Genomic DNA, 26,912 nt, shown 5'->3' on the forward strand with positions numbered 1-26,912 from the left:
CTGGAGATGTATAAAGCTGTCACATTACCCTGGAGGTAAAGGTTGTGGCCTCTCCCATGTAGTCGTTCGAGTATTATGATCCACGTAGTAAGTTCTACCATGAGGATCTTTTCTCTGTTCCCACCTTTAACAAAAATGCAAAACAAAAATATACGATAACTAAGACAATCTGAAAAATCATTCCTTATATATAATCAGGAAAATTACAAGTCTTACTTTAAAAGGATACATACACACACACACACCTTAAAAAGTGTGTATATATATATATGTATGTATATATATACACACTCCACACACACATAAAAGTTTCTTTTCCCAATTATTAGTACCCTTTAAGTTCTTATTCCTTTTCTATTAACAGTATTGGAAACTCAATAAATATAGTCAAGAAAGGAAGATAAAGTATTACCTAAAATTTTAAAATGTTACTAATTTATAGAATTTATCATAGAAAATTTATCATCAGAAAAGACAAATGTACGTAGGGGTGCCCGAGTAGCTCAGTAGCTTAAACGGCTGCCTTCTACTCAGGTCATGATCTCAGGGTCCTTGGACTGAGCCTCGCATTGGGCTCCCTGCTCAGCAGGGAGTCTGCTTCTCCCTCTCCCTCTGCCATTCCTCCTGTTCATGCTCTGCCTCTCTAATTAATTAATTAATTAATTAAAGACAAGTTTAATCAAAAGTAGAGGAATTTCCAGCCCAGTATCAGACTCAAGGCACAAAATGTTAATGAGGTAATTATCCACTTTTGCTGGTAATTTAAAAAACATACATCTAAAATATTTTAGGAGAAACTGCATTAAAGAAGTATGTGGTGAAATTGCTCCACAATAATTCTTCTATATGCATTCAGTGTCTTTTTGTATACAACTATCTCCCTCTTGTTTTTGGTGAAACTCCTCAGTTTTTGGACAGCCCAATTTCATCTTTTTCTGTTCCATCTCAAAGACGCAATCTCTTATTTTCCCCACTCTTGTTTTCTCCTCTGTGATTCCCGTTTCCTAGAAGAAAAATGTTAAATATAAAATATAAATACCTGCTTATTTCTGATTGTAACATTCTTGTTTTCAATTGAAAGTAGAAGAAATGGAAGTATTTTTCTTTCTCTTAAACCAAGGGGCCCAATCTAATTTTTCTTTTTGGATTGGAGAGGTCTTTAATAATTAAACCCCCCTTTTTTATTTAAAGATATTTATTTTATAGAGAGAAACAGAAGAACAGGTGGAGGGGCACAGAGGGAGAGAGAATCTAAAGTAGACTCCCCACTGAGCATGGAGCCTGACACAAGACTGGGTTTCATGACCTTAGCCAAACTCAAATCAGACACTCAACTAATTGAGCCACCCAAGTACCCCTAAATTATTTTCTTACACAACAATTATACATACTAAAGGTATTCCCTAAGCAAGGTGCACACATGTATGCATACTTTAACGTAAAAAAGGCATGTAAAAAAATTAATAGTTTGCTTAAGCTGCATCCAGTAAACATAAGTTACAAAATGCTTCAAAACTAACTCGGGATCATGTAAGTTATTAAATTTAGATTGCGTTTAATCTCCCTCAACATAAGTTGCCTAATAGCTTCCTGTGTTGATTCTGAGAACTCCAATGCCATTCTGGTAAGTATGAGATCTGCTTCCAGTCCCTTTTTAAAATCTCTGGAAATTTAAAAAAAGTTTTTCTTTGGCCCCAACGTACTAAAATTTTCACAACAAGGCATCTTAATACAGATTTATTTTCACTCATTATCCTGAATTTTGGTGGGCCCTCTTAATAAGAAAATTTATGCCCCTCATATTTGTTGGGGTTTTAAGGACGTCCTCCCATTTTCTCTCTTTCTGGAACTTTTCTTACCGGACCCTTTGAACTGGTACTCTAAATTTTCAATTTTATTTCTTTTATTTTAAAAATCTATCTTTTTGTTCTGTTTTTTAGAAAATTTCTTTACCTTTATTACCCAAATCTTCCAATGAATTAGATTTCTAAGAGCTTTTGGTTCTTGAGGTATTCTGCTTTTACAACACCTCCTTCTTCTTCTTCTTTTTTTTTTTTAAAGATTTTATTTATTTATTTGACACTCAGAGATCACAAGTAGACAGAGAGGCAGGCAGAGAGAGAGGAGGAAGCAGACTCCCCACTGAGCAGAGAGCACGATGCGGGGCTCGATCCCAGGACCCTGGGATCATGACCTGAGCCGAAGGCAGAGGCTTTAACCCACTGAGCCACGGAGGCGCCCCAACACCTCCTTCTTTAATATATGTTCTATCTACTCGTATGTCTCTGAAAATATGAAAAGGGCCTTTGTGTGGCTGGGCGCAGATTGTAGGACTGATTAAAGAAGTAGAGAACAAGGCTATTTCGTTGGAGGACAAATAGGTATCAGTATTTTTAGTCTTTTTAGGATGGGGGGGTTTCAATAGAAGATAATTTCAATCTGGGTGAGAAGGTAAAATCCGGTGTCAATATTCTGGGATTTGAGTAGGTAAGAATGCTGGGGTTTGCAAACTCACTTATAACTTTATTCACTTACTTATCTCCTAAAGGTCACTTATGTCCCAATTTAGCACCCTCAAGTGTGCCTGGTGTTCCCAAAGGTAGAGAACTTCCAGAGAAAACACCTATAGGCAAGATACTAGTCCTGGCTGCAGGGAGGGGAATTAAGGATTTATTTCTCAAAGTGACTTTCAATCTTGCTCTTTGTAGTGTCATTTTTTTTTTTCTTCCAAGATTTTATTTATTTATTTGAGAGAGAGACAGGGAGAGAGAACATGCGTGAGGAGAAGGGCAGAGAGAAAAGCAGACTCCCTGTGGAGCTGGGAGCCCGATGAGGGACTCAATCCCGGGACCCCGAGATCATGACCTGAGCCGAAGGCAGTTGTCCAACCAACTGAGCCACCCAGGCGTCCCCGTAGTGCCATCTTTACTACCACTTCCTACCATATCTGATCGTGCCAATGCAGAGACCAGGCCTGTCCCCCTCGCAGGCCAGAATTCAGTTCTCCTGGGTTTGCTAGGTCAGCTCCACTTAATCATTTTCCAGATGACCACAACCTCATGAGAACCTGCATAGAAGCATCCAACTAAGCCACTTCCAGATTCCTAATCCTCAGAAACTATTTAAGATGGTATGTTTTGTTGTTTTAAACTGCTAAATTTGTTGTTTTAAACTGCTAAATTTGTTAAACAATAATACACACAAGGAAATACTATAAATACATTCAACTCTTGATCTCAGCTCTAGTCTTGAGTTCAGGCCCCACATTGGGCCCTACACTTGGTGTGCAACTACTTAAAAACGAATCATTAAGAACATTGAAAAGAATTAAGGTAAACCTACATATTTAGAGCAACAATCTTCATGAAGGTTTAGGTTTAAGTCTATATTGCTCATCAGTGTAAAAATAGCACAGTGCCTGCAAAAGTGCTTAATAAATACTAAGTATGTGCTAAATGTGAGTTGTACTGACATGGACATACAACCAAATTTTACAAAGCACTACCAGGTATTTACCTACAGGCTACAAAAGCATCTGGGTGGCTCATTCGGTAAGCATTTGGCTCTTGATCTTGGTTCAGGTCATGACCTCAGAGGGCCAAGATCAAGACCCACACTCGCTCTACGTTGGGCATGGAAACTGCTTAGGATTCTCTCTACCTCTGCCCCACCCAACACTCATACTTCCTCTAAAACAAAAACAGAATTGAGGGGATACATACATCCTGATGTTTATAGCAGCATTATCAACAATAGGCAAATTATGGAACAAGTCCAAATGTCCACTGCCTGATGAATGAATAAAGAGGAAGTAGTAAATATACACAATGGAATATTACTCAGCTATCAAAAAGAGTGAAATCTTGACATCTGTATCAGCGTGGACGGAGTTAAGATGATATTAGGCTGGGTGAAATAAGTCAGTCACAGAAAGACAAATACCACATGATGTCACTCATATGTGGAATTTAAGAAACAACTGTCCCCCGACAACAATGGGGGAAAGGAGAGGCAAACCAGAAAACACTCTTAATTACAGAGAACAAACTGAGGGTTACTGGAGGGGAGGTGGGGCAGAATAGGTTAAGTGGCTGACGGGTATTAAGGTGGGGACTGTTGTGATGAGTGCTGGGTGTTACATGTAAGTGATGAATTACTAAATTCTGTACCTGAAACTAATACTACACTGTATGTTAACTAACTGGAATTTAAATAAAAACTTGGGAGAAAAATAAAAAGGCAAGTAAAAAACTCTGTGCAGAGTATTTTCTTAAAATTATACAAGTATATACATAACAGTAATTTACATAGCTACTCACTACTACTTACATAGCTACTCACTAAGCTCTTCACCTATCTCTCCTCATAGAACCTGTCACTATATGACATTATGTAATAGGTTGCATATGCAAGGCCCCAGGCTGATCAGCCTGCTGTTACACATACTTCACAGCATCAGAGGCTTGGCCTCTCTTGGCCCTCTAAACACCCTCTGACACAGAAGAGCTCTTAAATACTTACTGCTGGAATAATATATAGACACCATTCTCTGAGTGTTTTTTTTATGACTTAAAATATTTAACTTGGTCCATGTCTTTGCTTGTGAGCAGGAATATATTATACTATTAGGGGTAAAAAATAAACATAACCAAGTGTTCCATTTATATAATGAGCTAGGAAGCTCTATTCTAGTTTTACCTCGGGCAAACTGCAAATATTTCCAATTTAACATTCAATAAATATTCAGTACTCACGTTGGAGCCCAAAGTTGGGCTCAATCTCACATCCCTGAGATCATGACCTGAGCTTAAATCAAGAGCCAGACACTTAACTGACTGAGCCACCCAGGCATCCCTAGCCAACTGTTTTTAATTTTTCCAAAATAGGGGTTCACTTCCAAATTTCAGTGTTTTTGCTCCTAACAGAATTTATCTTTCCCAAACTTTTTCTGTAAAGTGCCAGATAGGAAGTATTTTAGGCTATGCAGGTGAAAAGGCAAAATCAATAATATTATGTAGGTTCTTACATAGTAAGAGCAAAAACTCCTGTCATGCCCCACCTCATTTTTCCAACAGCTGGTCCAAGAAGAGATTAACTTGCTGAGCTGTCACTCCCAAAGTGAGATTCTACCTCTTGGGGCACAACAGTTGTCACAAATGAGTCCCTAATGTGTAGGTGGTAACCAAGGCCTTGGGCAGCAACGATGGAAGAAGGTACTGGTAGGGGAAGGGGTGGCGCAGAGCAAAGGATGATACTCTGGATTGGTCTGGGTGACTCACAGTGACAGCCTGCTAAAGCTATACCCATGGGTCCTAGAAAAGAGGTGGGCTGGAATTGACAAGAGATAAAAATATCTCAATAGTGGAAATTCATGAATACTTCCCAGTAGGTACAAGTTACTTGGCTGAATGAGACTTCACAATAAAATTCTTTAATTTTATGGATCTACATGCTCATTTATAACTGCCACACATCTCTTCAACCGTAATACTCACCTTTCTAGTATTTAGGTATAGTCTCTCTCTCACTAGAACATTATATATAAATTTTCAAAATCTACTACTGAACTAAGACCTTGCTTTGAAAAGAGTGAATGTGGAAGAATTTGGTGAAATGTATTATAATAAAAATTACCACATTTAGTTACTGAATGAATAACTATTGGTTTCAAACTTGGATAATGGAAGACCTGCTTTCTCATAAACTACAAAGACAGTTACCTCATTCTTTCCTCTACTGCCAACCACTGTGTCCACAGACTCCTCACATCAGAACCTGATTACCCTTTAAAGTCTCTCCAATTTAACAAATAAACAAACTTTAAAATCTCCCATTTTATAAAACAAAAACTAACCCTCAGTTCTCTATCTCCTCTTGCACGTTTCCACCAACCAAGCGTTCCTTACTCTGTGTGTTCACTGGTGAGAAAGCTTTACATACTAGCTCTCTTTAAATGTTTTCTACACACTTCTAACCCCCGCATTCACACCATCACAGAGCATTCTGAATACAGCTCTATTTCCCAGAAACTGCTTTATCAAAGGTCAACAATAAATCATCTCTTTGTTGTTAAATTCAATCGGTGCCTTTCAGTTCTTATCTTACTTGAAATTTTTAGTAGTTTTTGACCTTGTTAATCATTTCCTCAGAAGCATTTACAAGCCAAGCCAGGTTCTTTGCCCAGTTGCTCACTCACTCAAGATCATTTAATCAGGCACATATTTAACAAAATTTATTGAGTACCTGCTATGTGGCAGGCATGGTTTTAGGAACGAGAAGTACAGAAATGGACAAAATAAAGCCCCTTCCATTCCAGTGGAGAGAAAATGGACAAGACACAACTATATGTCAGTGGTGATTAAAGTATCATAAAGAAAAATAATAAAAGTTATGCTGATTAGAATAACCCTACTCCAAAGTGTTCATGCTGATTTCACCTATATTAAGTTCTGTAACAGGGAAAACTGATCTTCCATCTATAGTGGAAAAAAATCAGTGACTGTTGAAAAGGTACTTATAGAACTTTCTGGGATGATGGTAATATTCAGTATCTTGCTAAGGGTTTGGGTTAACCAATGTATGTGTTCGTCAGAACCTATGAAAATGATATAATTAAGACTCGTGCATTTCCTTCTATGTAAACTCTACCTAAAAAAACTTTAAAAATACTGAACTCTAGGGATGCCTGGGTGGCTCAGTTGGTAAAGAGGCTGCCTTTGGCTCAGGTCATGATCCCATGGTCCTGGGATCGAGTCCCACATTGGGCTCCTTGCTCAGCAGGGAGCCTGCTTCTCCCTCTGCCACTCTGTCTGCCTGTGTGCTTGCTCTCTTCTCTCTCTCTCTCTGACAAATAAATAAATAAAATCTTTAAAAATACTGAACTCTAGAGTTAATGATATACAAGCTGAAGTACTGAGGGGCAAAATGTACTGCTGTCTGCAAATCACTGAACTGCATCCAAGGGTACAGGCCTGTGATTCATCAATCTTACACAATTCACAGCACTCATCATAGCACATACCCTCCCCAATGTCCATCACTCTGCCACCCCATCCTCTCTACCTCCCTCCCCTCCAGCAACCCTCATCTATCTCCTGAGATTAAGAGTCTCTTGCGGTTTTGTCTTCTTTCACTTTTCCCTCCCTTCCCCTATGATCCTCTGTCTTGTTTCTCAAATTCCTCCTATCAGTGAGGTCATATGATAACTGTTTTTCTCTGACTGACATATTTCGCTTAGGATAACAGCCTCCTGTTCCATCCACACTGTTGCAGGTGGCCAAGATTTCATGGATTTTTGATGGCTGCATAATATCCCACCGTAAAAAAATACATCTTCTTTATTATTCATCTGCTGATGGACATCTAGGCTCTTAAAAGTTAGATGGACAGAGATGCAGATGCAGGATATCAAGCAAACAGTAAAAGGTCAATTACAGAATCTACTGGTAGACATAGGGGGTGTTCACTGTTAAATTCTTTAAATTTTTCTACAGGTTTATAAATTTTCCTAGCGAAAAGCTGGGGAAAAATTAGGCAGGGTAAGGGGATGGGTGCAGAGGGGCCTGATTTAACCAGGGGTAACCAGAAAAGGCCCCTGGAGTAAGGTAACATTTGAGCAAAGACCTGAATAAGTCATGCAGGTATCAGAGGAGTAACCTTCCACACAGAAGTCTGAGCAAATGCAAAGGTCTTTGGGTGAGATAATGCTTGGCCTAAAACTCAAGTGTCATCTCCAGACTGAAATACTCTTCTTTCAGAACACTCGTGATTCCACTGGTAATTAGCTATACAGTAAGTTAAAAGAAAGGAAACACAGGGAACTAGGAAAGATTTCTGAGGAAAGAGAGATGATGATGTAAATCTGAATACTGCTAACTTGGACAATTACACAAAGACCTGCCTAAGCCAGAAGAATCAACTTTGGTTCCACGCCTCTAGTCTACTACCTCCTCACAACTAATCACCTTACAAAACCAGTGTCCACCTAGCTATTTTAAGTTTTCACCTGGATCAAAAGTTTCTACACTTTTCTTTTTTTTTAAGCAACTTTTTTTTTTTTAAAGATTTTATTTATTTATTTGAGAGGGAAAGAGCACGTGAGCAAGGGTGAGGAGCAGAGGCAGAGGGAGAAGGACAAGCAGACTCTACACTTAGCATGGAGTCCGATGCAAACCCAGGACCCTGAGATCATGGCCTGAGCTGAAACCAAGAGTCAGATTCTTAATCAATTGAGCCACCCAGGCACCCTGGCTTCTAAACTTTTTTGATGACAGTTCACAGAATAAGAAATATGTTTTACATAAATATCTCTGTGTATACTAGACTGCTATTTATTTGGTATTTATACACACAAACTCACACCAGAAAAATAAACTTTCTGGAAACAATGTTTACTCATATTACAACTAACACTTCAGTATTTCCTATTCTGGTCTACACTGACTTGCTTCAATTATGTTTTCAAATGCTGGCCATAATCTGCTAATGGGGTACAGCCTACAACTTGAAAATCACTTATCTAGGTTACCACAAAAGTCTCCTAACACAAACATCACATATGGTGGCTACAGGCCATGTTGAAGCATTTATTTGGACTCCAGAGAATTAAGTTTCTGAGCTTATTATCATTTTAAATCGTAATGCCTGCTTCTCTCATTTATAAACCAGCCTGGCTGCTATCCTAACTTGTCTCCTTGACTCCTAAAAATCAGAAGGAAATGACCTAACTAAAACGCAAAAAGGACAATGCCACGACCCTGCTTAAAATGCATTATAATGTTCATTCATGGTTTTCAGGAAAATACTCCCACACTCTTAGAAAAGAATACGAAATTCTTCATAGGACTGCTTACTCTTTAGTACTGCATATGTCAACTTCCTTGAATGCTGAACTCAAGCGGTAACAAAATACTATTTCCTGAATTCTACTTACACATTTTTATGGATGCCAGAGATCTGAACAGGAGTTGGCTCTACTGAGAATGAAGCCTTTTACCACCAGCCTTATATTATTACTCTGCTAACTCCTAACCCTCTTTTAGACATCCACTTAACATCACCTCTTTCAGAAAGTATTCTTTGGTCTCAATAGTGTAGGCTACTCCCTTCAAAGATCTCTCTGTGTATGTTCCCACCCACAGCCTGCTCAACTTAGGTCTAGCCCAGCTTCAACTGTACAGTATAGCTGCTGCTTACTTATCTTTACCCTCCTATCAGACCATGAGGTTCTTAACAGCTTCTTAAATGTACCTGTCACAGTGGCAGAAACATGGAACTAGGATAAATGATTAAAATGCCAAAGACTGAAAACAAAAAACAAGGAGAGATTTTTGAGAGAGGTTTGAAATGCTGGCAGGAAAAGGGGGGATTTCCAGAAGCAGTTGAAAATGAACTCTGAAAAAGGTCTGGCTCAGACATACAGATGTGATAGTTACATTGATGGGAAAGCATGACCGCCAACAGAGGAAGACAAACATACAGACAGAACAACAAAGGCTAAAAGACCACTACTAGGCAGTAGGCAAAATAAGATGCGGCAGCAAAGCACACTGAGAAAAACAGTTCAGAAAATAAGACAGGGCCATGAACACAATGACTATGATGAGAAACGGAGGACAGTAAGATTAAGACTTCTAGCAGTGCAGTTTCCACAGCTCCAAGATGAACCATGCTGACTGCTGAGAGCTGTGAGGGAAAGCACTGCATCCATACGTCTATCATGGCACTGTCCAACTGTACTGCATCTACGGTTGTAAGTCTGAGCCACGAGAAATAAACTTTTTGAAGTCAGAGACAAGGAATGATTAAGTCATATTAGTATCATCAAAGCCAAGTAAAGAGTAAAAAAAACTTGTTCAGTAAATCTAGGAGAGATTACCAAATGGAATACACACATAGAATAATTCTTTAAAGGAAATTTGGGGAAGCTAGATATTTTCAATGGGAAAATTTAAAGGGAACTAAGAATTATTAAGCAGCAATGAAAACCTGAGTTTGTAACAGAGGCAATCAGCAGAGTTAGGTGACTTTTCCCAGCACTCAGTACTAACTGAAAAAAAGGATGGCTATGTTGGGGCCTGGGGAGCAGACCATAAGGGAAGCTAGAGAACTGAGCTAATTATGTAGTATTATGGTCATTCTTCCCTGGAAGTAAAAATAAACCAAGAATCAAATCAAGTGTTGTCTTGCACATTAACATTAGGTTTTATCTTTCCCCTTCATACTGCACATACTTCATTAGTAATTGTTCTCAGTTTTAAAAAGTACTTAGTTTGTGGCAAGTAAATTATATCAATTAAATTCCAACTTTGATTTCAAATTACTAAACAGTGGAAAAATTTTATATACATGTTCAACAGTCATATTATTAAAAAGCTGCTATTCAAATGTAAGTCAAACTTCTAAAACATGTATTTAACATACCCTGATGGCAACGTTTCTGTGTTGGTACTTCCAGACTGCTGCCGTACAGGTTCCACACACCCATCTGGCTGTCTTAATTTGGCTGCCTCAAAAGCAGAATTATTTCCAGAATTAGAGGCAGCAAGGTCTAAAGTACTTCTCGTTTCAGATCCAAATGCTGCACTGTTAGAAAGAATACATTCATTGTTTTCTGAGGAAGTCAGTATTTCTTGAACTGGAGGATCTTCAACAGTAGTATTAGTGCAATTTGAAGGCAAGGCATTTTCTTCAGATACTATTGCAGTACCCGTGGTGGAAGCATTATCGGTTGGTGCAGATGAGGATGATTCTCCATTAACTGAAAAGGGAAAAATCAGTAAGATAAACTATCAAAGAATGACAAAGCAAACAACTCACCACTTGTACTTATTTGGTACCTAATTTACTCTGAGTAATGTATCAGGTACTGATGAAAATAAAATAAGATTGTATTTTTTCTTGCTCACATTTAAAATTTTTTTTTTAAGATTTTATTTATTTATTTGTCAGGGATAGAGGGAGAGGGAGCGAGCGAGCACAGGCAGAGGCAGAGGGAGAAGCAGGCTCCCTGTCGAGCAAGGAGCCCAATGTGGGACTCGATCCCAGGACACTGGGATCATGACCTGAGCCAAAGGCAGCGCTTAACCAACTGAGCCACCCAGGCGTCCCCTTGCTCACATTTTAGAGATGAACATATAAATAATAAAAATTTAAGAATAAAGTTGACCCTGGAACAACACAGGTTTGAACTATGTGGGTCCACGTACATGCAGATTTTTTCCAATTAATATAGTACAACTCTTCATGATTTTAACGTTTTCTCTACCTTACTGTACTGTTAGAATACAGTATATAAGATATATACAAAATAAGTGTCAATTGACTGTTTATATTACCGGTGAGGCTTGACAGTCAACAACAGACTCTTAGCAGTTAAATCTGTTGGGGGGACTCCAAAGTTATACAAAGACTTTCAGTTGGCAGGGGTTAAGGGGTGGGGTGACTGGGTGATGTTGGTGCTCCAAATCCCTTGTTGCTCAAGGGTCAACTGTGTGTATACATACACTAATAGCTTTAACTTAAGGAAAAGAGAAACCAACATGAGGATAACATGTTCTTCCTGCAAATGATCAATTTTCGAAGTCTGCATGGTTTATATAAAAACTTTAAATGATCCCTTTCAATCTCCCTTTTCATATGCAAATGGAGTGAATATCAAACAGGTAGCTGATATCAAAAATGCCAATGGGGGAAATACACAGCAGCATTAATTTAGTACCACAGGGGACTGCCAGAAAGATCCGGGAATTCATTCTACACTTTCTGAAGAAATGACTCAGTACTGGGATCCACTAATACAATTTTCTTAATATTCTTTTTAAATGTGATCGATGAATTTCAATTACGTATCACTACTAAAGTGAGCCAAATTAAAACTATAAAGAGAATAGATTATTGGCCAAAATGAAAGAAAATTCCACATAAAATTCTAATTGAAATGGGGGAGGAAGACCTAATTAAGAGTACTGGACTCATCAGGTAGATTTTTAAAGAAAGAAAAAGATTTAAACACTGGAAAGGAAATGTATATTAAAGGAATCAAACTATAATTATAAAATAAACAAGAGAATGAATTAAGTTCTGTCCAAATATGGGGGAGAGAATGGCTTCGGAAGGAAATAAAAATACAACAAATAAAATACTTACAGTTAATCTGTATCAAACACTGTTAGATAACACAGAGAAATGAAAAGAGAATGTGCAGAGAGAGACTAAGTTCTGGTATCCTGTATATGATGCTCACTTAAGAGAATTATTTCATTTAATACTCTTCAACAGTACAGAAATCTCCAAAACTGGAAAAGCTTAGCAGTAGTCTCTTCAAAGCAAAATAGCACTAAATGGAAAAGAGGAATAACTGAGAAAAGATAATCCAGCCCAAGAAAAGAGTCATAAACCTTTATGCATACTAAAACACAGCACACAATACACAAACTATTAGCAACAAAGGAAGAAAATGAAATATTAAATAGCACCATTCAGTTGTTCATGGCAGAAACTTCTCTCCTACAATAATAATTCAACAGTAAGTGCTCTCAGCTCTTCTATTTGGACCACCACCTCCTGGTCCATCATTTTCTGCTTTTAATACCGGCAACAGCCTCTTAATTTTAGTCTGCCTGCTTTTTCTCTTGCCCAACAACTCATTCTCCAAATGACAGCCCAAAGAAATCATTTCCAAAACATGTAACTGATCTTTTCACTCCCCTACTTAAACACACCAGTGAATTCCTACTACTACCAGAATTCCGAACTCTTTAACCACAGCCTATACAGACTACATTACTCTGCTCCACAGCTATCCTTGATTTCTCACAATGGCCTTCCTTCTGTTCCTTGAACAGAACGAACCCCTTCCCATTCTGAAGATGTGCACTTGCAGTTCCCATGGTCTCTGAAATATCTCATGACTGGCTTCTCCTCATCATTTAGAGTTAATGCTCAACTACATCTTCAGAAAGCACTTGAGGCAGTGCTTGAGTACCTTATTTAATGCTGTTCCTAACCTGTTTAGTTTCTCTTGTTCTGAAATCATTTTATGTATTTGTTTTTATTTCTTTTCATTAAACTCAGAGGGTGAAAACTTTATCAGACTTGTTTACTCCTGTATCCCCCAACTGTTACAAAAGGCCTGGCATATGAAAACAATAAATATTTGTTGAGTCAATAAATTAATGACAATTCATAAAGGAAGAAATGAACTGAACATATCTCCCTCAAAACTATGCAGATTAAAGTGTTAGTAGAAATGTTAAGTTCATGAAGATTCAATAACACAATATATCTGACTTAAATTATAGTTAAAAAGTTTCTTACATACATATTCTATCCAAACACTAAAAATTTTTAGAAAAACTGACATGTCGAAGACCAAAAGAAAATCCCTAATTACACAATAAGGAGGACACATCCTAACTACCAATACACTAGAAACAAGTAGGATGCCTGGGTGGCTCAGTGGGTCAGGCGTCTGCTCAGCGGGAAGCCTATTTCTCCCTCTGCCTGACATTCTCCCTGCTTATGCACGTTCTCTCTCTGATAAATTAAAACAAACTAGAAATAAACAATATAAATACAACATATTAAAATGTTTACCTAAACTCTGACATAACTTGCTAAACACTTTTTAAGGGTTATCTTATTTGGTCTTCAAAGAACAATGCTGAGACAGATACCAGCTTTATTCCCATTTTACTAGTTGAGAAAACTGATACTTTTATGTCCATAAAAATTATAGTTCTCCCCCAATCCAGAATCAATTTCCTTAAACAATAAACTACTGAGTTAAAGAGGAAATAATAATGAGGTTATAAACTTTAGGGAAATTAAGGGCAATGAAAACACTTGTATCAAATGCTAGTGGACAAAGCCAAAGAAGTATCCAAAGATACAAGAAAGAATGGCAATAAATGAGCTTAACAGTCAATTCCAAAGCCAGGCAGGAAAAGTGGTACAAGGAATTAATAGAACAGTAAAACATATCAGAATTTCCAAATTTAACTGCTAAGAATCAGTTGAGACCTTGCTGAAACTATAGATCTCAGTTCCCATTCTAGACTTAAAGGATTTCTGGGGGAAGCCTCTAAGGAAGGGTCTGAGAATCTGTTATTTTATTTTATTTTTTTTGAAGATTTTACTTATGTATTTGACAGAGAGAGATCACAAGTAGGCAGAGAGAGAGGGGGAAACAGGCTCCCCACTAAGCAGAGAGCCTGATGCCGGGCTCCATCCCAGGACCCTGAGCTCTCGACCCAAGCTGAAGGCAGAGGCTTTTACCCACTGAGCCACGCAGGTGACCCTGAGAATCTCTATTTTTAACAAATGGTTCAGATGATTCTTACCAGTAAATTTGGAGAAACCATTAAGTAAACCTGAGTTTTATAAAGAAAACCACAGTATGAATAACATTAGGAATGCCACTTTATATCACTAAGTCTCAAATACATAAACTACAGGGCACCTGGCTGGCTCAGTTGGTAGAGCATGCGCCTCTTGACGCCTGAGCCCCACTTTGAGTGCAAACATTGCTTTAAAAAGAAAAAAAAAATCTTAAAAAAAAAAAAAAGCTAAGCTTTGAAATACATTAACTGAATCAAAAGAAAGAAAAATTGAAAAGACTCCTCATAGGGCACCTGGCGGCTCAGTTGGTGGGGCAAGTTGACTCAATCTCAGAGTTTGAGCTTGAGCCACAGAGTGGGTGCAGTGATTACTTAAAAATAAAATCCTTAAAAAGAAAAGAAAAAAAGAAAAAGACTCATCACAATAGAAATGAAAAAGTGATGTAAGATCTAATATCATTCCACCGAAGAGCACAAGACTCAGAATTTTGAACAGATCACTCCCATCTTACTTAAAATAGTACACTGGGGGGCACCTGGGTGGCTCAGTGACTTAAAGCCTCTGCCTTTGGCTCAGGTCATAATCACAGAATCCTTGGATCAAGCCCCACATGGGGCTCTCTGCTCAGCAGGGACTCTGCTTCCCCCTCTCTCTCTGCCTACCTCTCTGCCTACTTGTGACCTCTCTCCTGTCAAATAAATAAAATCTTTTTTAAATAAATAAATAAATAAATAAATAAATAAATAAGATAGTACATTAGGGAAGAAAAAGAAAAATTCGGTTTCTTAATTTATTATGGGGGAGTAATACAGCTCTAAGGCTGAGGAATAAGAGGAATCAAGAGAATTAGTAATTTTGATTATCCATCAGAAACCCACAGTAAGCATCATATATTATGACACTAGGAGAATTTAAGACATTAGGAAAATTTCCATTAAGGTCAGAAACAAACCAAAATCAGAAACAAGGAGGATCATAATCACCACTCCAATACTGCTGGGAAAAATATTGGAAATAAAATGATGAAACTCATTCACAGAGGTTAAGTTTATTTAGAGCACTACAAAAATCAACTGAAAAACTCTTAGTACCATTTGGCCGAAATATTTTAACACAATAACCCTATGCAAGTTCAACATTAAAATTACACTCAAGACCTATCTAAACAAAACCAGAAAACATTACTAGGAGACATTTTAAAACACAGAATGGATGGAGAGAGACATAATCTTCCTTGGATGGGAAGATTCAGCACTGTTAAAAAAAATACTAATAACAATTAACTCCTTAAAATGCAAATACTGGTAAGGAAGGAGAGCAAGAGGAATTCTCAATCATTGCTTGTGGGAAAACAAAAAGGTAGAGCCACTTTGGAAGACAGTTTTGCAGTTTCTTACAAAAATAACCATATTCTTATTATATAATCCAGCAGACACAGTCCTCAGTGCAGTTAAAGTAAAAAATTTATGTCCACACAATAACCTGCACATCAATATTTGTATCAGCTCTCTATATAATTGCCAAAACCTAGAAGCAACCAAGATGATAAGCAAATAAGAGTATATCCACAAAACAGAGGATTATTCAGCAGTCCCAGAAATGAGGTATCAAGCAATGAAAAGATATCAAGGAGGCTGAAGTGTGTATTGCTAAGTGAACGAAGAATCCTAACTATGTGACATTCTGAAAAAGGCTAAACTATAGAGACATTAAAAAGATGAGTGGTTCCTAGGAGTGTGGGGAATTAAACAGGTGGCACTCAGGGGATTTGGGGAATGGTAAAACACTTCTGTATGATACTGTACTGGTGGGTATATGACAGCCATTTCTTTGCTTTGCTTTATTTATTTTTAAAGTAGGCTCCACGCCCCAGGGTGGAGCCCAACACAGGGCATGAACTCACTACCCTGATATCAAGACTTGATGTGAAATCAAGAGTTGAGCATTTAACCCACTGATCTACCCAAGGGCCCCAACAACATGCATTTCTTAAATGTCACAAAACCCACATAACACAAAGTGTGAGCCTTGATGTAAACTATGGGCTATAGTTCATAATAATGTATTTATACTGGTTCATTAATTATAACATATATACCACAGTAATGCAAAATGTTAATAGGGACAATTCTGAGTGGGCATATCTTTTTTTTTTTTTTTTAATTTATTTGACAGATAGGGATCACAAGTAGGGAGAGGCAGGCAGAGAGAGAAGCTGGCTCCCTGCCGAGCAGAGAGCCCGATGTGGGGCTCGATCCCAGGACCCTGAGATCACGACCTGAGCAGAAGGCAGAGGCTTTAACCCACTGAGCCACCCAGGCACCCCGAGTGGGCATATCTTTGATTGGAGAAATTACTTTTGATATGTATCTGTGGTTCTCAACTGAAGACAAATTTGTCCGCCACTCCAAAGACATTTTAGCCATGTCACAGCTAGGGGAAGGAGAGGATATAACTAGTGTCTAGAGGGTACAGATCAGGAATGTGTAATACATTAGACAGCCACCCACAACACAGAATTATCTGGCCCAAGATGTCTTAAGCCCAATAGGGCTTAAGTTGAGCAACTGTGATGTGTATATAAACAGCCAGCAAGCAGAGCCCTGCAAAATAAACATCTGTCTACGCTAGCTGCGAAATAAATGCCTGTCAACAAATGATGAAAGGATGAGTGAAAGGACAAACTACCAGAAAGGCAAAAAGGAAAGGGAAGGCAGAGAGAGAAACAGAGGGAGGGAAGTCAAGATCATAGACTCTTTGCTCGTGAAAGAATGTGGAAAATTTTATGTAAGCTAGTATTTAAAAATGTGTGACAGGTAGAACAGAAGTTCATGCAAAGCATTTCCTTCTCTACAGATATAAGACTATACCAACTGACTTGGGTGGTTTTGTTTATTTTTTTTAAAGTTTTTGTACATTTTTTAAAAAAGATTTTATTTATTTGTTTATTTAGTGAGACAGAGAGAGAGTGAGTACTGGGGGGCGGGGGCAGAGGGAGAGGGACACCCAAGCAGACCACAGGCTAAGTGCAGACAAGGGCTTGATTCTAGGACCCTTGAGACCACCACCAGAGGAGAAGAGTCGAATGTTCAACCAACTGACTGAGTCACCCAGGTGCCACCCACTAACTTGGTTTCTTAACGAATGCATCCCAATCCTTACTTTCAGCTGTTATGACATTTTGTTTACAAGACTTATCACCCTACTTTCCTGTTTAATCCTTGAGAAGCTTCCCTTGTCTTTTATGATAGGCCCCTCTCAAAGCACCATGCATCATCTGTCCTTACTACAACTGTTCGAGTGAAGCAGAAAAAGGCAGAAATGCTGGAGTCCTTGAGTTCATTTTTAGTCCCTTTTAAAGGTGTGACAAAGAACTGCTTCTATATATGAACCTTAAGTTTCTTTAAAATCAATTCATGCAAATGTTCGAGGGGGCCTTTAGTGATGGTGTGGTTCTTTATCATGACTGCAGTGGCAGCTCCATGAAGCCAGACATGATAAACTGCACAAAACTAAAGGCACACACAATGCAAATATAACTGGTGAAATGCAGATTTTGTCAATGCCAATTTCCTGATTTTAATAGTGTATTATAGTTATATACTGTATGTTAACATTGGGGGAGGCTGGTGAAAGAAACATGGGACCTGCCTGTACATTTTTGGGAAACTTTCTGTAATTATCCCAAAAGCTATAAACAAAAGTTTAACAAACATGAAATCAGTTAGTTCTGCCTAAAACTTACCATACTGAGCACTGATCTATTTTATTAATAAGAGAATAATTATGTATTAGAATAAGTCATTTTGCACTAAAAGTTTTGGGACAGTGGGAAGTTGCGAAGAAAACTATTTTTCTTAAGTACCTACCACCATTCAAAGACTATGGTAGATATCTTAGAATATCTCATTTGGCATTTGAAAAAAATCCTACCAGGTAGTTAAGTATTACCTTCTTTTTATAAATGGAAGAGCTAAATTTTGATATGAAATTTGTCCAAGATCACACAGTTAACACATTAAATGATAGACCTGGGATTTGAACAAAGTCCTATTAGAGAATCTAATCTCTTCAATCATGACTGTTTCCTTTCCTAGCTTAAAATAACTAATATTTACAGCAATAAAACTTACAAATGGACCCTGTTAATCAAAACCCAAATGCACAGGAGGGAGGAAAAAAAATCCCCCCCAAAAGTCCTCTTGTATAATACCATCTCCGGTAAAATGAAATTATTTGTCTTAAAATTCCTTAGCACAGGCCCACAATCCCTTATCTGAAAACCCTGGGGCTGAGTGTATTCCAGAATCTGTAAGTCTTCAGAATTTAGAAAATTAATATGGCACATTTGTTCTATATTACATTACTATGTGAGCAGATTTGGGGAACTATACATTGTCATCACACTGTAATATTTCTGTGGCAAAATAGAGAGATACACCACGCATGATAAACTATGAATACCTTCAAAACATTTCTAGTCATTTTGCCATCAAAGGAGTTTACCAAAACATTCTTTTGGTTTTAAAGATTTTAGGACTTCGAACTAACTAAGGGACTAAAACATGTAAAATGTTATACACAGAACATGCACACTCCTACTCCATACCCACACTCCAACATGAAAACTGATTTTAAAGTTCTTGATTAAAAGAGGAATACAATTTTTGCACTTATGTCTTAAAGACTACTACCCCATTCCTTGAGAAGTACCTGAATTCATCCTCCTAAGAGATGACTGATCACACAAAACACACTGGCAGAATGGTTGCTACCAACAGAGAAGGTTCCGGAAGTCTTTGTAAACTGGCCAATAGAATGACAGATGGGATTGTTTTGTCAGATGCCACCAACAATTATCAGAGGAGGTGAAAACACAATCACGAAGTTGGATAAGGGAATATAAGTTGAAGCCTATCACAGTATGAAAGATGAAAAGTACAACTTTGCGACACTATAAAAATCACACACATCAAAGTGAAGCAGAGGGCAGAGAGCTTAGAGAGCTCTTCTACTCCCTACTGTTACCTCTCTATTCCTCAATTCCTCCTGGGAGAAAGGGAAAGACTTTAGTATCTATTTCAATTATTATGGTGAGCATTAAATCAGTAAATAGACATATAATGTTTAGAACATATATAGCACAAATATTAGAGATCATGATTGTCCAGGGTTTCCATGCATTTAATGTGAATGTTGTGGCAATTACTTACAATGGAGCCTTCAACTCTAGTTCCTTTGTGTTTTAACTTCACCTTGAAATTTCAGGCAAGGATAAATAAGAGAAGAATGGGCCTACAATTACCTGACAAGCCATGGAATGAAAATACACACACATACACACACACACACACACACACACACACACATATGAATGATCCTTATTTATACCTCTGGGGAAATATAAATATCCCCAGCTTCTAATATTATAGCAATGGGTGGGGGGAGCCTCGGTAAGTATTCCCTCCTTTTGCATTAGCATCTGAATATACCCTAATATATATACACTAAACTATGCAACTAACCAGTGGTCAATAGATATTTTCACCAATCTACTCAAATAGCTAAATATTTTAGGAAGAAAAGCTAACTTACCAAATTCCACAGAGTTTAAATGGAGGATGATGACAAGAATGAAACATAGTGGTCATACAAGCCTTTCTGAAATGAGCATTCATCATTCTTATATATTTCATGAATCAGGAGTGAACTTAGTAAGTAACTGGCCCTTTATCTAATTACTTCCAGAATTATCTGTGGTATAAGCCCAAGAATCTAATTATAAGTGCATGCTTAGTGAAATGTACTACTACTTCTAAACTGAATATGTATTTGGAATACCCTCCTAAATAATCTGGAAAAATTGAAATTATTCGAAAATATTTCAGGTATTGTGATCTTTAAATTCCTAGCATAGACTTAAAGATTAAGAAAGAATATACAGCAGGAAGTGTAGGCACAGGTTCATAAAGTTTAATTTAGTTTTCATTTAAGAAACACATCATATGAGCGTCTGGGTGGCTCAGCCCCTGGATGTCTGCCTTTGGCTCGGGTCATGGTCCCAGAGTCCTGGGATTGAGCCCCATATCAGGCTCCCTGATCAGTGGGAAGCCTGCTTCTCTCTCTCCCACTCCTCCTGCTTGTGTTCTCTCTCTCAGTGTCTCTCTCTGTCAAATAAATAAAATCTTAAAAAAAAAACAAAACAAAAACAGAAACAATGAGTCATAAATCACCATGCTTACCAGTGTCATTGGCAGGCTCAGATGTGAGTGGTTTTGGAGCTGGTGTGGCTTTGGGTCTGGCAGCAACCTGAGACGGAGATGAAGGTGTGCTGTCTCCATTAACTACATATGAACAGCATGAGTTTTGAACTAGACTGCTTGTGGGTGCATGATTATCTGTTCCATTAGTACCTTCAACAGCCAACCTTTAAAAAAAAAATAAAAAAGATGCTTTCTTTAACAAGTAGAATTAAATAACTTTCCATCAGAATTGTCATTAAGATTTACCAAATTCTTAATATTCAAACAAAGTGAAAGGTAACAAGAGTAATGAACAAATGATATAGCATGCTTTTATTACATTAAAGTTTACATTACTTTCAGTTCCAAGTGTATCCACACTGGCAGGTAACTGTACACTCAGATACACAAATACACTAAATCAAAATGAATTCAGTCCCTCACAGTAATGACCAAGTCATACATTTTAAATATTTAAGTCTAAGATTAATCTTTTTTTTTTAAATGCTCTAAAAGTATTTTCAAAAAGCTTATGGAACTTTAAAAAATCAATTCCAACCTACTGTAATTTTATAGAATCCTGGAAAATAAACTGAAAGGTCTTCAAATATTGATTAAAAATTACAATGTACTGGCACTAAAATAATGAGCACATGAGAATCAGAAAAGCTAAATATTATATGGCAGAGTTAGAAGAATCTATAGTACTATATGAACTGCAAATAAATAAATAAATCTCCAATTACAAAATCAAACATTTTAAATCTTATTGGCAATGGACAGAGAGTTGGGCGGTATCACGTAAGTTAACCATTTCTCCAAATACACAGGCTACCCTATATGCACCCCTCCACAAAGCAGCCTTAATGTTTTTTTAAAAGACATAAATCAGGAACACCTGGGTGGCTCAGTAGGTTGAATGTCTGCCTTCAGCTCAGGTCATGGTTCTGAGGTCCTAGGATCAAGCCGCCCCGCACTGGGCTCCCTGCTCTGTGGGGAGCCTGCTTTTACCTTTATCTCTGCCTGCACTTGTGCTCTATCAAATAAATAAAATCTTTAAATAAATAAATAAATCAGATCAGATCAGGTCCGTAAGCCCTGCCCATCTTTCTCAAATCTATTTCTCTCCAAAGTTCCCTCTTGCTCACCTTGCAACAGATATACTATGTATCAATTTTAATGACTATGAAAACATGCTGTAAAGTTTTCAAATGTTTATGAAAAATTATTATACATAGGCAGTAATATTATAATGATTACAGGATTATAAAAAAAAAAGGTTAAATATTATATTCTAGAGCTGGAAGAATTTGTAGAGCATAAATTAACTAAAAATAAACCCAAGGTCTTTGTACTTGCTATGCCCTCTACCTAGAATAATGCTCTTCTGTCAGAACTCTGCATGGATAGTACATTTTTGGCTTTTTAATTGTAATTCAAATGACATTTCTTTAGAGATGATTCCCCCGACATTTCTTTTTAAAATAGGCTCCCTTCCATTCCTGTCACCTTGTCCTATTTCAAGGACTTCACAGTTCTTATCACTATTTCCAATTAGTTAATTTATTTCTTCACTTGTTTACTATCTACTTTCTCCCACCAGAATGCAATTTCACAGGAACAGGGCCAGTACAAACATGTGAAAACTATCTGATGAAAAATTAACAAATGAATAAATGCCACTCTCCCTTCCTTTTTCACTTATATATCTGGAAAAGGAGGTCTTCAGGAAGTTCGGACAGGTGAAGTCTGAAGGAAGCTCCCAAGTGATTCCTATGATTTGCACAGCCCTCCCCCGCCACTCAGCAAGAATCAGTGATCCAGGAGTCTAAAAGAACGCATGTGAAGTTCTCCTGGTGCTGTAGATCTAATCTTTCCTTCAAAATGCCTTACCATATGCAGTAAACAACATTAGGTTTCAGACCGGTGACGATTCAAGCTCCTTTACCCATCTAAAATTGTATTTCAAAAATTATAAAAACAGATGTGATTATAGATAAACACAAAAAAATTATTTTAATCTACCTAATTTTCCACCCTTTTAGTTCTTAATTTTCTCATATGCTAAGTAAATATATTTATTTAAGCCAAGTATATTTTCAGAAGATACATTCATCTATTCAAGTACTCTTAAGAAATTTAGGAATAATGATGTTACTAATTCTGTGTATTAATAGAAGCAACACTTTGTCATACAACAGTATTTTTTTTTTTTTGAAGATTTTATTTATTTTAGAGAGAGAGAGAGAACACAAGCCAGGGGAGAGGGAGAAGCAGGCTCCCCACTGAGGAGGGAGCCCAATGTGTGGTTAGATCCCAGGATCCTGGAATCATGACCTGAGTCAAAGGCAGATGCTTAACTGACTGAGCCACCCAGGTGCCCTATTTATTTATTTTTTTAAAAGATTTTATTTATTTGTCAGAAAGAGAGAGCACAAGCAGAGTGAACAGCAGGCTGAGGGAAAAGCAGGCTCCCTGTTGAGCAAGGAGCCTGATGAGGGACTTGATCCCAGGACCCTTGGGCTCATGTCCTGAGCTGAAGGGAGACACTTAACCAACTGAGCCACCCAGGCATCTCCAGAAGTTTTTTATTTACTGTCATTAAATGTGAATACAAGGGAGTTTCTGAGATGGCAGGGTGAGTTCTGAGGAAAGACTATAATCTGTGGAGCATGTATCTTATAGTGATCTGCAGGAAGCTGCCAACTGAGACAGCAAAAAGATATCCATTTTCGGGGCACCTGGGTGGCTCAGTGGGTTAAGCCGCTGCCTTCGGCTCAGGTCATGATCTCAGGGTCCTGGGATCGAGTCCCGCATCGGGCTCTCTGTTTGGCAGGGAGCCTGCTTCCTCCTCTCTCTCTGCCTGCCTCTCTGCTTACTTGTGATCTCTCTCTGTCAAATAAATAAATAAAAAAATCTTAAAAAAAAAAAAAAAAAAGCATTTCTTTAAAAAAAAAAAAAAAAAAAAGATATCCATTTTCCACATCAAAAAGATATCCATTTTCCACATTATCTGAGTCTATCTATTTACTGATAAAAATATGCCTAAATACAGATTTTAAGAAGCCATTACCAATAAAAAAAGAATGAAGGACTGATACATACTATAACATGGATGAGCCTTATGCTAATTAAGAACAGCCAGTAAGAGAAGGCAAAATATTGTATGAATCTATTCTTAAGAAATGGCCAGAATAGTCAAAGCCACTTGGGACAGAAAATAGATTAGTGGTGCCAGGAGATGGGAGGAGAGAGGAACGAGGAGAGACAGCACATGAGTACAGTCTCCTTTTGAGGGTGATGAGAATTTCTGAAATTAGATAGTGGTGATGTACCAAAATCTACTGAAGTATATATTTTAAAAGGGTAAACCTTTTGGTGTATGTATTATTATCTTAATGAAGTTCTTATTTCCTTAAAAACTACTTAAAACAAAAAAAAAACTACTTTAGAAACTACAGTCATTTCTTTTTTCTTTTTTTTTTTTTTTAAGATTTTTTTTTTATTTATTTATTTGACAGAGAGAGGAAGAGAGGCAGGCAGAGAGAGAGGAGGAAGCAGGCTCCCTGCCGAGCAGAGAGCCTGATGCGGGGCTCGATCCCAACACCCTGAGATCATGACCTGAGCTGAAGGCAGCGGCTTAATCCACTGAGCCACCCAGGCGCCCCACTACAGTCATTTCTTTAAAAATTTTACAAGAATTCAACAAAAAGTTTAGATAGAATTTTTAAATTCTATGGCAAACTTTAAGGTTAAAATGTAAAGCTTTATAATATGGAAAATGTTACATTACCTTGCCACAAATACTAAAATAAAATATTCTACCTGGAGGTTGGTCTTGTTGAAGGGTCTCCATTTTCATGTAAGGCATCACCATTTTGCTGTATTTCTACTGAACAACAAGAAAGCAAGCAAGCAGGTTTTTATATACGTCTTGCTGGGGTTTTTTCCTCTTCAAATTTTAAGAACACATAAAATTATCTTACTGGTTGGAGATGAGCTGCAGTTTGTTAGATTTTCTTGCTCAATCACCAGTCCATCGAGCACAACTGTTAATTCACCAGTTTGCACTATGCCATTCTTGTTTTCCAAAGAAAGTTTTAATTGTTCTTTCACACTTTCCACTAGGGGAAAAAAAAAAAATCTTAAGTTAAAAGCTTTTGCCACATACAAAATGATATGTTAGAAATTAAAACTACACATCAAGAATTAGTCTAGTTCAGTACTTGATGGCTACATGTGGGAAGAATTATTCCACTTTTATCTGTAGACCCTTCTATATGGTATCAGGCTCACTTCCCTTTCACACCAAGTTAAAAAACTCCTTGTCCCTCACCCATGCTCTCAATGTCATCTTTAATTACTCCTCTGCACTGTATAAAGCACAGAGAACATATAAATATATGCAGATAATGCACACAACAATTATCTAAACTTACTCTTCAGTCCATAAGACTTGTGGTTAAGGCAAAATTTCTGCATGGACGTCGGGCAGTCTGGTTACTGATTCTAGCCCTGAAGCTTTGAGTGAGTAGTCAAACTATAAAAAAGTCTCAGTTCCAGTCATTATAAAATGGAGATAATAAAGGCATCAAACTAAAAAGGACTGTCGAAAGGCCTAAGTGCAAAACCACACAAAGTTCTTCGTACCACACCTGATACATGTTAAGCACCCAATAAATTATAAAATATTATGACAATAGTTTATTATTTTTTTTCATAGAAGACCAAATATTTCCTTCCTGTTTTAGGATTCCTAGCTCTTACTTAAACTCAAGGTCATTTTCCTTTGACTTCTATTCCACAGAAATTAAGTTTTTACTGATCCCTTTACTATTCAAAATGAAGCCAATTACTTCAGTCTGATATGTATTTTTTTTCTTTTTTTTCAGTCTGATATTTACTGGCTCTGTCTGCAGCTTCTTGAACCATGGAACATAGTTCTTCTTAGATTATGCCCTTAACTTTGTTCTTTCCTATATTGAACAAATTTGAGTCCCCCCACAATGATCAAAATATCCAGCATAAGCATACTAATTATCCAAATACAGAAAAGAAAAAAAAATCTGGAACCACTATAATCACTGGACAGAAATTCTTTGCAAAAAATTTAAGAACCATATAATAAAAGATGACCTTTTAGATTACCTACCTCAAACTTTATACCATCATAAACCTCATTTCTACTGCACATCACAAAAATATTAATAAAGGCGATTAGAGACTAGACAAAGTACAAAAGTGTGGGGAAAAAGAACTACAAAAGCATGAATTTCATCTTTACCTAGACTCTAATAATCTATATCTGAAGAAAACTACACTGACCACCATTCTATTTCATTTTTGTCATCACTTTTATTTAAAGTATCTGGAATATGGAGATTTAGTTCTTGTTCCTAAAATATTTAGCTTGAGTAGATTCTTAAAGAATACTCTTTCCAAAATCCCTTTAGCATACATCTTGGTGGTAAATTCTCTCTTATCTTAATCTGAATCTCATCTTTAAAAGATTTGTTGAGCACACTATTTTATACTGATGATAATCTCTCACTTTTTGAGGATATTTTTACCACTATCATCTTCTTTTACTGCTAATTCTGTAATTCTAATTTATAAATCCATCCAAATCACCTCTTTCTCTAAAGCTGTTTTTTGTCTTTAGGGTCATGCATTTCACTTGCTGAAATCATGACTTTATCATTTTGCTTTGGATATAATGGACTGAAGAATTTATTTTTCACTGGTATTCAAATATAGTCATTAACTGTAAAATACCTCCTCTACTCCATCCTCTATTGCAGGGCTTAGCAAACTGGCTGCAGGCCAAATCTGACCACCTACCTATGTTTGTGAATAGTTTTATTTGAACACAGTCACGTTCATGCATTTACGTATCTTCTACGCCTGCTTTCCCAATACAATGGAAGAGCTGAGTATGTACAAAGAGACTGTATTACCTGCAAGGCTTAAATATTTACTATCTTAGCCATTTAAAGAAAGTATTTGCCAACCCCTGCTTACAATGGCTTCTTCTTAAAATTTATAATCTTTGGTGGTGGGTTCATTCTCTGATATTAGACTAAGAGTAGTATTTGGGCTTTAGTACTGTCAGGGTCTGTTTCTAATTCTGTCAGTGGTTTGAGGGCACCCCCGAGGGTCTAGACTACAGGAGTCCAAGCTCAGCTCCCCGATCTGATTAGCCAAAAGCTCAGTATCCTGAAAACTGCTATCAGCATTTCCAGTCTATAAGATTTTCCTTGCCTTTATTTATTATTATTATTATTATTTTATTTTATTTATTTTTGGGGGGGGAAGAAGAGGGCCTTGAAG

At 37.3% G+C, this 26,912-nt stretch overlaps 1 protein-coding gene across 6 annotated transcripts in view; it reads right to left on the bottom strand.

Moving 5' to 3' along the window:
• The window catches only part of WWP1 (WW domain containing E3 ubiquitin protein ligase 1), a 113,294-nt gene that overhangs the window by 34,716 nt on the left and 51,666 nt on the right, over positions 1-26,912 (bottom strand). For 4 of the 6 annotated variants that reach the window (XM_082722607.1, XM_082722611.1, XM_082722609.1 and 1 more), the window contains 5 exons: positions 24,569-24,706; positions 24,408-24,474; positions 20,583-20,767; positions 10,423-10,759; positions 29-124 (listed from right to left, as the gene is read on the bottom strand). In XM_082722607.1, the coding sequence (XP_082578733.1) occupies positions 29-124; positions 10,423-10,759; positions 20,583-20,767; positions 24,408-24,474; positions 24,569-24,706 (823 nt within the window). Of the gene's footprint in view, positions 1-28; positions 125-10,422; positions 10,760-19,053; positions 19,142-20,582; positions 20,768-24,407; positions 24,475-24,568; positions 24,707-26,912 lie in introns of those variants that run through there. The other 2 variants (XM_082722608.1, XM_082722610.1) reach the window with 2 other exon arrangements.

This window comes from Mustela nivalis (assembly GCF_964662115.1).
Source record: "Mustela nivalis genome assembly, chromosome: 2".
NCBI lineage: Eukaryota > Metazoa > Chordata > Mammalia > Carnivora > Mustelidae > Mustela > Mustela nivalis.